This window comes from Empidonax traillii, unplaced genomic scaffold (assembly GCF_003031625.1).
Source record: "Empidonax traillii isolate 1590-97213 ecotype Southwest subspecies unplaced genomic scaffold, ASM303162v1 scaffold340:size591717, whole genome shotgun sequence".
Classification (NCBI taxonomy): Eukaryota; Metazoa; Chordata; class Aves; order Passeriformes; family Tyrannidae; genus Empidonax; species Empidonax traillii.
Window position 1 is genome coordinate 119574 of NW_020955533.1, and position 13957 is coordinate 133530.

Consider the following 13957-nt stretch of genomic DNA (forward strand, 5'->3'; position numbering starts at 1 on the left):
TGGAGTTCGGTCAGGGCTTCGGCCCCTCCAGGCAGGGTCTCATGGCACAGGTGGGGATGAAGTTTGCCTTCAGGTGCAGCCCTTGGTGGGAGGTCACCTGCCTGAACTGTCCAACCTTCCCTCTGCTTCTCCCAGTGTTTCTGACGGGCAGTGACCGCATTCCCATCTACGGCATGTCCAGCCTGCGCATCATCATCCAGTCCACCACCAGCGGGGAGCAGTACCTGCCCGTGGCACACACCTGCTACAACCTCCTGGACCTGCCCAAGTACAGCAGCAAGGAGATCCTCAGCGCCCGGCTGGTGCAAGCCATCGATCACTACGAGGGCTTCAGCTTGGCCTGACCGGCACAGGAGAGGCACAGACACTTGGGTACGGAGGGAGAAAGCGATGGGCTTGGGTTTTATTTTTGTAAGGGAATGGATCTGAACTTTTTTTTTTTTTTGGGAAAATATAAATAATAATAATAATAATAATAATAGAGATGAAGCAGTCTCAGCCTGATGCTGCCAGCATTTTGTGGGGCTTCAGTAGGGGGAGGCTATTGCTTTGAATTTCTTCATCTACTGAATGAAATCAGTTCAGTGGGCATTTCTGTTCTCCCTCCAACTTGACATCGTTGCCCTCCTGGCAATTCCTTGTAGTTTGCTTTTATTGCTCCTATACACACACATACACACACACTTACCTCTGCTTTTAATCCAGTTTAAATATTTTGATGTTTCCTTGCATTTAGGTTATGGTGGAAACTGAGGTTCTGGGTAATCTCCTCTTTGAAAAGCTGTGATTTCCCCCCACCCTTTTTTCCTCCCTTTTTAAATGCAAGCTGGTTCTTGCTTGCTTTGAATAGAAATATCCCCTTTGCCCTTTGGCCCTTGGCGGATGGTACTGGGCTGGGATGTCATTTGTGACCCCCAGAGCAGTGCATTAGTGATGCTCTTTTTGCACCAGGCTGTCTCACAGAAAATATGGTGGTTTAGGGGGGGTTGGGTTGTTTTTCCTCACGTGTCCTGTCTTTTGTTTCCAAGCAATGTCTTCTTTAAGAAGCCTCAGAGTCCTCTGGAGCGGGATTTGTGTTCAGGCTTGTGGAAGGACAAACCCTACCTGTAATAATGGGTTTCTCAAATTGCCTCTCTTGTGTTGTGTGTTTGTCTTGGCAAGTCTACAAGCTATGTGGGTGGGTTTTGCCGAGCCCCGTTTTTCCATCCAAACAGACCTGTTATTTCAATACAAGGTGAGGTGGCTGCTTTTACCACTTTTACACCTTTCTCCAGAGGAGTCACGTGTGTGTGTGAATGTATGAGGTGTTACAAGCTCTCCAGTCTGGTCAGGTCAAAGAAAGGAGCACGAGATTTACTTTTGAGTGATAGCTCTGAGAGATGGGGGGTTTTTTTGGCAGCTAGGGTTAATTTATTTTGCTGTTTGAGAGCAGCCCCTTCACTTGACAGCTGTTTTGCTGGGGGGGACCTGAAGGACCATCTGTATGAGTAAGACTGGAAATGTAGAAAAATCACTACCTAAATCTACCCTGTGTGATTGGAGAGCCTTTATCTTTTTCCCCCAGTCTCGCCACCCCATTACAGGAAATTTGAATGATTCTTCCCTTCCACCCCCCCCCCCCCACCATTTTTCAGGTCTTGATGTAAATCTCATTTTAAGCCTAGGGTGGTTTTGACATTGACTTGTTATTAGGACATAGTATTTATGCACCATGTTCAATAGACCGTATTGAACTTTGCACCTCATAACAAAAGGTTTGAGGCTTCTGGGTTGTTTTTTTTTAAGACAAGCTGTGGGCTACGTGGAGAGCCCTCCAGCCTCTTTCTAATGCAGCATTGAAGATAAATATACAGTTATATCAAATGTTTATTTTCGATGTGTGTGTACATAGTACAGTATTATGCAATAAATTTGATGTTTAATTCTGGCTGAGTGGCTGCCTTCTCGTGTTGGGAAGTAAAGGAGAGGCCGCCCCAAGCACTGGCACTGCCTTGCCCCCTTGCCCTCACCATACCTCTGAGCACGTGGAGGGAGGGCACTGCTTTTCCTCTGCCTTGGATCTGGTGCTGCTGAGCACCCAGGTGCCTCCCATTGTTGGTTGCTTCTGTCGAATGCTGCTCTTCCCCATCCTCACCTGGATTTGGCTTGGGTGCTGGTTGCTAAGTGAGAAGCAAGGCAGGAGGCAGCCCCAGCCCCAAGGCACTTTGCCCTCTCCATGGAGCAGGAGTGGTTTTATCTGCTTGTCCTGTCTCAGGCAGTCAGGCAAGTCCGCTGTGGAAGAGTTGGGAATTGAGACCAAACCTGAGTCATTCCATCCCTCTGTGTTTCTCCTCCCTTCCTCCTGCCTTGCAGGGTGTGCAGCTGTGCCTCTCCTCATGGCAGTGAAGGGCACCAAGGCTTCTCCAGCTTGTGGCCTCTCCTGCCTGGTCCTGCAGACCCCTTGGCACAATGTCTCCCGTGGCCTGAGCACCCCGAGGTGTGTGGTGGGGCCTGAGCTGGGTGCTGAAAACAGCGAGCCTGTGGCAGCTCTGCAGTACCCTGTGCCCCTCCTCTCCCTCAGACCCAGCTCTTCATCCATTAACAGCAAGCAATTATTAACAACAGGCCTGCGTGGGCAGGAGTCGTGGCAGCAATATTAGAGGAGCTGCACCACCAGACACTTGTAAAGGGAGAGAGTGTGGGTGTCTGTGCGGCCAGGATGCAGTTTGGGGGCTGAGAGACTCCCTCGGGCACCAGGGCCCATTGCCCTGGTTGCTCAGGGACCCCCCACCACACCTCACCCCAGAAGGGGCCCAGTGAGGGAGTGCTCAGCACCATTTGTCAGCTGCTGGAGCTGCACCCCGAGGGTTCAGCCAGCAGTGCACATAACCCCTATATGCTGTAAACACAATACGGTGTGTGCACATTAAAATGTGCAAATTTAGAGTATTTATATACTCTAAACAAAGTACTGTGTGCGTCTAGTATCTAGACATACTAGCTCTAGAGACTGTTGTATAATAGTGCCTCTCTATTTTGTATATAGTGTATTGCATGTGCTGCATTACTGAAGATAAACTCGTATTTCAATATAGAGGTAAGTGTGCATATGTTTCATATAATATATATATATAATGCAAAATATGTGTGTATAGACATATTTATACATCACACACACATTTCTTTTCCAGTAGCAGATGCCAGCCACGTTCAGCTGAGGAGGAGGAGGAGGAGGAGGAGGGGCCAGGGCTGTTGTGTCAGCCACTTGTGTATCAAGCTGAGCCAACCCATGGCAACATCCCACATGGAACAAAAACTGTCACTAAACACCTGCAGTCAAAACAGCAATACTTTTGTGTTTTATACAAAATATACACATAATGGTTCTCAATTAATTTATGTTAAAAAAGACACAAAAAATTCAATTTAACCTTGCTTACATAAATCAAGCCCAGAGTTGCTGAGGTGTCACTAGCTGTGGAATGCACTGGCTCCATGAGAAATGCAGTCGGAAAAAAAGTGATTATTAACACTTCTTTTTCAGTCAGGCACCCACACCCCACCCTGGTACTGGCTTCCGCACTCCAGCCAACCAAAATATTTGCTATACACTGAGTTATTTGAATAACTATATCTGGTTTGATGTATGTACATACCCATAGATTAGGAGATGGTTCACTGCATGCAGATGCCCAAAGGCAGGCACGGGATCACTTGACCATACAAGGTCCAGCAAGTGTACAACACTGTACTGGGAGTGACCATACAGGCTGGTGAGATTTGACTGCTCCCTCCAGTAGCTGGAAATGTCAATCCACACCCATCCCCAAGGGCAAGAGCCTTTTGCAAGTTTTCCATTAATCTTGTACAGGTGGGGCACCAAGACACTCTGTGGGTGGAGGTGAGCTGGACTCTCGGAGACAATTTATGTTTCTTGCACCCCAAGCAAAGGTCCTTCAACACCAAACACCATGATAGTCCAAGGCAACAAAACCTTCTCCTGGAAGGAGAAGGAAGAGCCCAGTAAATCCTGCTCAGCCATCAGCATGGCTTGCTCTCATTTTGCATGTGTGCTTGTTCTCTGTCTCTGATGTACTCATCGCAAGCTACAACCATTAGCAAAATTAATTACGCTGCACCAGACCCACTCCGCCCCACTTAGTCGCCCCTTCTGCCACCAGTGGGTTAATTTGTACTTTCCCAGGTATTGACATCAGTGCAGAATTAATTCTGACTCGACCTGTAACGAATTCGGTTCAGTTTGGGTTTTTTTTTCCCCCACAAAGTGGCAAGGAAGAAGAGGAGTACATCTCAGCTGGCTGAGGCTGGGGTAACTTCATTACTAATTTTAAAAAAAATAAATGCTGAAGTGCATTTATTGCAAATTGCTGAAGTGCTGTTGCAAAACCAATTGCTTTCAGCAGGGCTAGGCTTTCACCCTCTGCACCTACGAAGAATAAGCTCCTGAGCTTTTCCAGTAATGGCACTCAGAATTTATCATTTTATGGCTGGAAAACAATTGTTTAATGCATTGGTTAAATGTTTGCAAGAGAAATCCCCTACAGAACTAGGTTACCAGAAACATTGGGCTGTATCCCAAGGGCAGATGACTGTCTGTCACTTCCCCTCCCTTCCCTGTGCATAACACCAGGCACACAGTCCTGGCTCTGCTGATGATCCTGGTGCCAAGAGCACTTTTTGGAACACATGCAGGGGAGATTGCTGGAATCAACACTCTCTTAAGTGCAGTCACTAGGATAAGGGTCTTTTTTGCCCTTCAGGAATATGGAAGCATCCAGAGATAGGAAAGCAGTGAGCCACCCCTTCCACCAAGTTATCCCTCACTAAAGGGTCAATGAATGCACGTCTTGCTATAGTTTTCAAATGCAAAACTGACTTCCCTATCTGCACATGAGCAAACAGAGTCCCCTCTTAGGCTTGGCTTAGAGAAACCAATCTGCACCCCAATTCCTTTTCCAACAGCCAGAAGACATGGTATGCCTCCCCCAAGAGATGGGAAACAGAAAGTGTGAACCCAAAGTCAGACAGAAACCAACCTGAAGTACAACACCATGCCCTGTGTGTACACCTGGCACCAAGCTGGTTCACATGTGTCAAAGCCCAGGCCGGGTTCCCAGCCTCTGGCAGCCGAGCTTCTTGTTCTCCCAGCCAGCAAGGGGAACAGAGCAGCCCTGGGATGGCCCTGCTGTTTGATGGCCACCAGTTCAACTCCAGCCTGGCTCTCACCTCAGCAGTGGTCCATCACAGATTTCCAAACACCTCCAGAGAGGACTCCTCAGGCTCAAAGATGTCTGGCAGCAGAATGTCCCTCTGAAACTTGCACACACCAGGAATAACGACTCATGTGTTAGAAGAATGATTAAAAGATAAGATGCTTTAATTTCACTGCCTTTAACATAAACATCATTATTCAAACTGTTTTACTCAGGAGTAAACAGAATAAAACCAAATGCAACTTGTAAGAATGACAAGTTTTTCTTCTATCTTTAACTCTCACAACTCTTCACCTCTTATTTTGTCCACAACCCGTTCATGGCCATCATTTACATAAACCACAGTGATTTATTATACCACAGTGTGGTAACACACAGACACACACGTCTGAAACGGCCCCAGTGGATGGGAAGCCCAACAGACCGTACTGCCATCTACAGCAGACAGTTTGTTCTAGCAACATGGAAACAGGTTGTCTTATACTAAAACAGCTTATTTATATCACATAAAGTACATTTTTGTACAGTACTTCACACCTTTTAAAAAGCACAGTCTTGTATTTAATGTTCTCCAGTCAACAGTCATTGACGTTGGCACAGACAAATTATCAAACAAAACACACAGTTGTTGCTTGGATTGACTTGGTGTAGCAGGGCAAACATAACTCCTGGTTATTTGTGGTTAGTGGGAACTCAGATCATCTGTGGGAGATACAAAGACAACGTTTTAATGCTCAGGAGCCCTCCTCCTGTGCAGGCCTGGGAGAGGGGAGTCACAGCATCTGCAAACCCAGGACTGAGTTCAGCATTTGTACACATCTTTCCAGGACCGGAATTTTAAAATTCACTTCTCTACAACAGTCTTTTCTGGCAGTTCACAACTAGGCAGATGAACTTTTGCTCTCTTTTTGCCACGGGGAAAGATGTGAACAGTTTAAAAAGAGAAACTGGCTAGGTGTGGGTTCGTTCTTTTAATGTACAATCTCACTTAACAGATTTTGTTACTTTTAGTTTTCAAAGTCCAAAAATATAAACTCTCTAAAGTGCATAACTGTACTTACATTTCATAGAAACTATCTGAAATTCTAGCAATATACCATGTAAACAGCGGTAACTAAGCATCAGAAAATGCTACAATCTTATCAGTTTAAAAATAAAATGGACTGTTCCCTACATATCATTTATCAAGATTTGTCAGGGGCAAAACCCAGCAAAACAGATAATTTATCAGTACACAGTGCAAACAGGCTTTTAAAAATAAACAGAGAAAACATACTCCTGGGAAGCCTTGGCCCACTGAAAAAATGCATGATTATGAAAAAGGGCAGAAATTGCTTCTCTCGTCCATTCAAAAAGGGGTCCAGGCCCAGATTCAGCAAAGCACCCAAGCTTTAGTCCATTGTAATTCAGCAAAATCCCAAAGCAGACCAGCTTGAGGCACATACTCACCATCCAGGTTTTTGTTTTGTTGAACTGGGCCTGAACAATAAAAAAAAATGAGCCAGTGCTAAGGACCTTTTGGTAACTCAACATCCTTTCTCATCTCACACTTTCACTAGCAGAGTGACACTGCAGCCAGTTTGGCTCAGCTGCCTTACATAAAATAACTAGGGAGAGCTGACTATGAGAGGAAAGGCCTGCACAAACAGGCTGAAGGACAAAGGCACAGCTCTGTTTTCTGGGCTGCCCACTGTTTGGACAGGGGTTTACCTTGGTCAGGCTTCCCTTCCAGTCAAACACCTTCAAAAGCACTTTTTGAGCCCATCTGTCAGCCCAGTTAACACACCCAAAGGATCAGTTTTGCAGAGGCAGAGTCCAATATCTCTCAGGAGATGAGAACTCAGCACCTCTGAAGAGCCAAGCTCCGGGTCACCACACAAGTCCTCCAGACCACTGGAAATATGAAATTCAGTCCTTGCTGGGTTTATATAGAACAGGCAATTCTGCAGTCAGTAAAAAACCAAACCAACCCATGAGTTCCCATCCTAAGTGCTTTCACTAATGCACATCAGTGCCTTACCTATCAGGACTAGGAATGGGCACGTGCAACCCACTGGAAGATGGCTGCCTTTTGAAGAGTTCATGGGATCCCGAAGAGACCAAAACAGCAGTAGTTTTGGCAAGAATTAACACAGCACATACAGCAAGTGAAACTACCACAACCCTTGAGCCTACTTGCCCATACCAAAGAGGGAAGGGGGAGGAGTTGTTCTGGTGGTCCTCTTGGCTCCTCTGGTGCAATGTGCATGAGGCCTGGCTACAATTGGCACTCGATTTCATCTCAGCCATTTGGCTTCTGCACGCTGGCAAGGATCCCCTGGGCAGCTAAAGTACTATGGATGTGCTCTCCCTGGGGCATCAGGGTCAAGCCCTGGCTTGGGCAGACCAAGGGGTGAACTCAAATCTCTGGAGTGGGAGAGCAAGCCCAGGTGGCCCAGGACAGCAGAACTGTGAGCCCTCAGCAACTTGCTGCCTTTCTCTCCTTCAGGCAGCGTGTTTGACACAAGCACCTGAATCAGTTGTCCCAGGACACTCTTCTGAAAGTCACAAGCAAATCTGAAAACACTGAACTGTCAGAACTTGCACCCGAGACACAGGCCCTCTCCACAGACAGAACATGGCTCTGGGCTCTCAGTTCCCTGCAGTATCCTCTGTGCTGCTGTACTTCCTACACACCAGGAAGAAGAGACCGTCCTCTCCTGCCACCACCACAGTGTCGCTGCTGCAGCCCACACAGTGGTGAGGTACATAAAAGAACTTTAAAATTTAGGCTAGTGAGTATGTGGGACACCCATGTGGACTGCTCAGCTTAGACTCAGATATTTGCATCAGATGATGAAGTACTAATGGGGTGGGTCCTTTTCAGATACCTTCCAGATACTTTAGACCAGATATTTAACCAACTACCAAAATCCCAAGGAATTATGACTTTAAGCTTTTAAAAACTCTTCTCTTCCCAGCTGCCCAATAATAGTCATAATGTCATAGTACCACCTTCTAAGTGGAACAAGCTGGCAAGAACCCTCCTGCACGGCTCATTTGCTTTACTATCATCGCAAACAGATGTAGGTACTTTCTTCTACTTCAGTTGAATTGACCATCAAAAAAGGTGGGGAGAAAACCCAACTCAAACCTGGGCAAAACTGCAACTCACACCAGCTCTGGTGATGGTGATGAGATTCTCAGAGCATTTCTCTAGAGCAACAGAAGATGCTGGACTCCAAACAGTCAGGTCAAAAGTCTGAGCAAATCTTTACTGTAGCTACAAGAGAACAGTCTTGGCCCTACCTGATCTTTACATGAGACCCGCCAGGGCACTTGTCTGTTAAACTAAGGTAGAAGCTATTTGATGATTTCATTACTATTCATCCTACTGTGCCTCTTGCTATAATATCCTGGGAAAAAAAAGAATAGCATGGTTGGCTTTGATATTCTAAATATTACAGGATCTGTAAGCAAATCAATACAGAAGGATCCCTTCAGTGCAGTCACTGAGCGCAGTGTCGTGTCTCCTACACTGGCAAACTCCATTTTGGGCATCAGGCCTGGAGAAAGAGTGGGCAACAGTGTGTAGAGAGTGACGGAAATCCACCTCTCCTCCCTCTCCCACCTCTGGGAATGGCCTTTAAGTTCCCAGGGAGCTCTTCAGCTCTCCCCGGTCAGGCTCCCGCTGCATCCACTTCATGCATTTGTCCATTTGGTGCTCTCTCCTCTTTGTTTATTGGCAAAAACAATCTCCTCCTTTACATGATCTTGGAGCTAATATCTCTTTTACTGATCAGGACTTCCAGCAGCCTCAGCTTGGCCTTTATCTGCTTGTATTCATTGTATTCTTCAGCCATGGGAGTGCGGTCTTCTTTCTGCACATTCCTAGTGGGAGTGAAAGCAGATCATGAAGGTCTCTGTAACAGGAATGCCCTCCGCTCAGCAGCCTCCCTCCATCCCCCAACAAGACCTACAAAGCATCTCCTCCCCTCCACTCCTCATCAGGGAAAAAAACCATCACTTTTATCCTTCAAGGAAAAAAAAAAACAAAATGAGGGGCAAACAAACTGCTCGATCAAAGTGTGGGACACTTGTGTATTGAAGCGGAACATAATCCCATGGTTCCAAATGGAAAGCCTTATTTGAAACATGCCCTGCTTCTCTGAAATTGCCAGCCTCTACACAACAGCTGGAAAACAACTCAGGAGCCACCTGAGTGTCAGCCTGCTAGCATGACAAAACAAAATACAGCCCCTCCTGGCCTGGCATCACAGCACTTACAGTAACAGGCACACAGGCACACTTCTGAAAAGAAATGTGACGTCTGATCAGATTGCTCTTAGCTTACACGAAAACTTTTAAGTTTTCAGTGATTTTACAAAACCCTCTAGGGATGACGGCTGGTAGCAAGAAACAAGATAATTTAAGACTGCAAAAATAGGAAAACATCTATCAGCTCATTAATAAGGGACATTTTCTGAAAACAATAAAAGCAGCTACACTAAGGCAGAAGTACTTGTTAAACTAGTGTCTGAATACCTCGCAGACAAGCAAGAACAGGACAGAAATCTAAACGTATATCATTAGGAAAAAACCCAATTTTTTTATCACTGAATAACCCTTCCACCATTCCTGCCAGCTGTGCTAGAGGTAGCTGGATTTTCAGAGTCTGTACTTTTGCTTCCCTCTGCTTGTCCTAAGACAAAGTTTTCTAAGAGGCCATGATCCCTGAAGTTCTTTGGCCTCTGTGTGTGTGTGTGTGTGTGTGTGTGTGTGTGTGTCTGTGCAGGGGAAAGTAATTAATTTTAATAGGCAACTGTAATAAATGTGAGTATTAAATGGTAACAATTGTGAAGAAATACGTAATAATGAATTCAGGTAACTTTCCATTTTTGGAGCTCTCTGTAGATGCAGAACAGACTAAAAGCAGCTGAATAACAGAGAGGCAGATGAGAAATTATTACCTTCCATTTTGCCGGAAAAAATTATCTTCGAAGTCTCTCAATTTTTTTCTGATTCGCTTTTTCTCTTCCCTGACTTCTTGGAGTTGCTCTAACAGTTCAGGGCTATGGGGTTTAAAGATAAATAAGATTATACATATGTACACAATTATAACAGGAAACATACAGTAAACCTACAAATGTATAGTTGTGTGTATGCCAAGCAACAGAGCTGCTCTGGCAACCTCATGTTACTTGAAACCAAAAGCTCTCCAAATTTAGTTCAGAAAAATGATCATACACTTCAGCTGAAGCCTCTAAGGAGGTCAAGTGTGCATTTCACAATTTCCAATTTCCCCAAGGCACACAATTCTATGAAACTGAGTTGCTGAAGATGGATCTGGGTTTGGTGACTTTTCTAGGTTCAAGATGCAATGGTCACAACTTAAGGCTACATGTGTTTGCATCACACTTAGCTGTTTGAAACTAGCAAAGCTAGTTCCACTTGACCTGTCCAAAACCTCAAAAACCTTGTAGAATAGAGGGTTTTCATAATAGAGGCTTGCCACTGGTGAAGAGGGGCTATTATTTAGTGCTGGAACCCGAAGATGCAGAAGCCAAGTATCAGTATCAGGACAAGGTAGTTTCTTCCCAAACTGTTTCATATGAGGGTCTATTGCATTTAAAAATAAAGCACGAAACCTTCTGACTCAGATCATAAATGGAAAAAAAATCTAGAGATTTTTCTGACAAATAAAATGCTATCTTAGCAAGAAATAACTTTTTGAAGTTGCCTGTGAATTCAACATACATGGATGCTTCATGGAGATTTGAAAGCCCCATATCCTGATTGCTCCTAGATGGCATCTTGTCATCCACCGGGGAAACAAATCCATCAGCATCATCTTCCAGCTGATCCAAGAAGCTGCGCACGCTGAAATCTGTTTTCATGGTAATTGTGAAATCTGGCTTCACGTTGCTGTCCTCTTCAGAACCCTCCTCTTCCTCCTACACACAGGGACAGAGCATCCCCACAACAGAACAGGTTACTGCTTCCCTTCTCAGAAACAGGTTCCTCCTCCTTTCACCACATGCACTGGGGAACACGTATGAACAGAAGTGGATAGGCAGAGCAAACACTTTAATTGCCAAGCAATACACAGGACACGAGGAGACCATCAGTAAGACAGCCCATACCCAAAGCACGACAGAGCAACTGCAACCACCAGACTCAGATTGGTTAAGGAGACCCAGGGCAACACAGCTGACTACAAAAACCCAAAACCTGGTGTTCTTAGTAACACACTTCTTTGTTTAATTTACGTATTCTGATCATACACCTGGCAGCATAAAAGTTTTCCAGGTTAAAATGCGGAATATTCTCTCAATAGTTGCAGCTCAACAGCTCTCTCTAATGGCTGAATCCAAGACCTCAGATACTTGTACAGTGACACCAAGGAGCTCAGATCAGTCTTAAAATTACCCAAATGTGGGATATGACTGACTGGAAAAGGACTGCTGTTGCTAACATGTTCCCAACATCAGCTCTGAACATTTATCTGGAATACACTAAAAACAGAAGTGGAAACCGCTAAGTCTGAACTCTGCACAGCGCAATTTCCAGTTTCCCCAAGGCACACTGATGAATTGGTTGTGTTCCAATTTTTTGACAAAATTTACGGACATGAGATCTGAAAGTCCCTGCTGCACTTGGTATTTACCAATTCACAGCATTCTTGAATGTAGGGCTTGCCCTGTGACACTGTCCAGAAATTATTTTAATTATCAGGGAACAGGGCCCAGTCTCTTATGTATGGAGACATTTCTAGAAGGCAGTTTTCAACCTTAATATAAAGAATGAGGGATGAGCTTGAGAGAGAGTGGTAGTAAATGCCAGCATGGGCAGTAAATCTCTTAAATATGTAAGTATGTGTATATATATATTTATTCTACAGCCACGTAACTCCAGCCAGAAAGGATCTAAGCAAATGCATATCTTCAAAAGCTTCTGAGAGCTAATATCACTGAAGTCTTCAAAACAAAAATATACTGTAGCACTGGGATCAAAAGAAGACATTTTCTTGGCTTTTTTTTGGTGTGATTCTTTGTGAACAGTTCAATTATTCCTAAGAGATTACCCCCATATTTCAAGCAAAAAGGGAGAAGGTAACATTAGGACCTGGCCTAGTCCCATTAAATCCTCAAAGTCAATGATTCATAAACACACACGTTTAAATTAAATCATAGTTTGCCCAGAGTTTTCTATTTCAGTTAAAGCTCTAGGCTGTGATAATGCACTTCAAAGCCAAAGGCTGAGAATTACAACCAACCTTGAGGCTTGAGGGTGAAATAAACATTAGCTGGGAAGAAGTTTTGAGTAGTAATAATAACAACAAAAGATATAGAGAAGTTTGAATGCATCTTAGAAAAATCTGCAGGGAAAGAGAACTTGTGGAAGTTAAAGCAATACCTAGCGACCCATTTCTCCAGATGTAAATTGTACAGCTTAAACAGAAGGCATAAACCAGCAGTCACATACTGTTCTTAGACCCTGCAAACAACTCCAAGTTGAACTGGGGAGGGAAGACTGTCCATTTACCAGTCCCCAACCACACCATCCTGCCTGGACAGGTAAGGGCGACCAGGGCTGCAGCAGAGCAACAGTCCTGCTGTAGCACAGAGAAGGATTTGCTAAGTCAATCTAAGCAACAAAACCAGTACATTTTGTTTTAGGAGAATCTCTCTGGCACCAAAGGAGAAGCTCCCATGACCTTTCCTGGGAGAGCTTCTGGAAAGAAAGTAAACGGACAATTCTCATAAGGCAGTGTGACAAACTGCTCCTGAGGACAGATGCAAGGTGTCTTCCCCACAGATAACCATGAGCCTGTCTTGCCTCACTCCAGGGCACCAGCACACTGCCCAAACCAGCAAGGAGCTCAGGAGACCATGGAGGAAGAGGAACTGTAGAAATTTCATTGGTTTAGACCTCAGAGCCAAAACACTGCATCTGGCTATCACATTTTGCTGTTACAAATGAAAGAGCAAATTAAGAGGATTCTCAGCAAGAACTCAAATAGAAATGGCCATCTAAGGCCTTCCCTTTACACAACTCTCACACAGGAATCTTATTTTAAACCTGTACCAGCATTTACACCTTGAACCAGAATGATCTTCATTGACTAGATCCATTTAGTGTGGACTTGCTTGGATCTTTGGGTAATCATGAGGCATTCCAGAGCTACAAATATAAAGTCTATAGAGTATCCTATCATTGGCACTCACAGAGAGCAAGAATCCCAACGATTTTTTCAACACAACATTCACAATATTGCATCAAAATCTTTGGTAAGGCTTCACCTCAGAACACCTTTCAATATTTTAGCCATCTCTCTCAAATGCTTCAAAAAACCCCAGCCAACCAAAAAACCCCAACAACCTGATTGTCAGGGGCCTATCAAATAGGGTTCTGCCCCTAAAGGATCTATGCAGGGGCTGTTTTGGGGCCTTTTGGCCATTTCCTCTCTTTAGTTCTGTGTAGTTCAGTACAAAGCTGTCAGATGTAGCTTCACAGGGCCCCATTTAAGTGTTAACAGGCATGTCAGTGCTAACAGGCTGTCACCCTAATCTTCAGTCAGAAACCTCTCCAGGTTTGTATCCCCCGTAGGACACTGCTGAGCTGGTTCGGTGCTGCCCTGGCACAGCACCAGCCATGCTGGCCATCGGAAATCACCATAACTGACAGCTGAAATTCTGACTCTGGGTGCAAGCACAGGTGAAAAACAGAGGACACACTAAAAGGAAAAACAGAAGCAAACAAGA

General features: G+C 44.8%; 2 protein-coding genes across 9 annotated transcripts in view; one reads left to right on the forward strand and one right to left on the reverse strand.

Annotated features, from left to right (window-relative positions):
- Nucleotides 1–1927, forward strand: part of HERC3 (HECT and RLD domain containing E3 ubiquitin protein ligase 3) — a 48864-nt gene extending 46937 nt beyond the window's left edge. The window contains exon 25 of the mRNA XM_027892156.1: nt 136–1927. Coding sequence (XP_027747957.1) covers nt 136–344 — 209 coding nt within the window. The 3' untranslated portion in view covers nt 345–1927. The remainder of the gene's footprint in view (nt 1–135) is intronic.
- A 3427-nt stretch (nt 1928–5354) lies between these two features.
- The window catches only part of FAM13A (family with sequence similarity 13 member A), a 144197-nt gene continuing 135594 nt past the window's right edge, over nt 5355–13957 (reverse strand). For all 8 annotated transcript variants that reach the window (XM_027892159.1, XM_027892161.1, XM_027892163.1 and 5 more), the window contains 3 exons: nt 10950–11146; nt 10163–10264; nt 5355–9083 (listed from right to left, as the gene is read on the reverse strand). In XM_027892159.1, the coding sequence (XP_027747960.1) occupies nt 8957–9083; nt 10163–10264; nt 10950–11146 (426 nt within the window). In that variant the 3' untranslated portion in view covers nt 5355–8956. The remainder of the gene's footprint in view (nt 9084–10162; nt 10265–10949; nt 11147–13957) is intronic.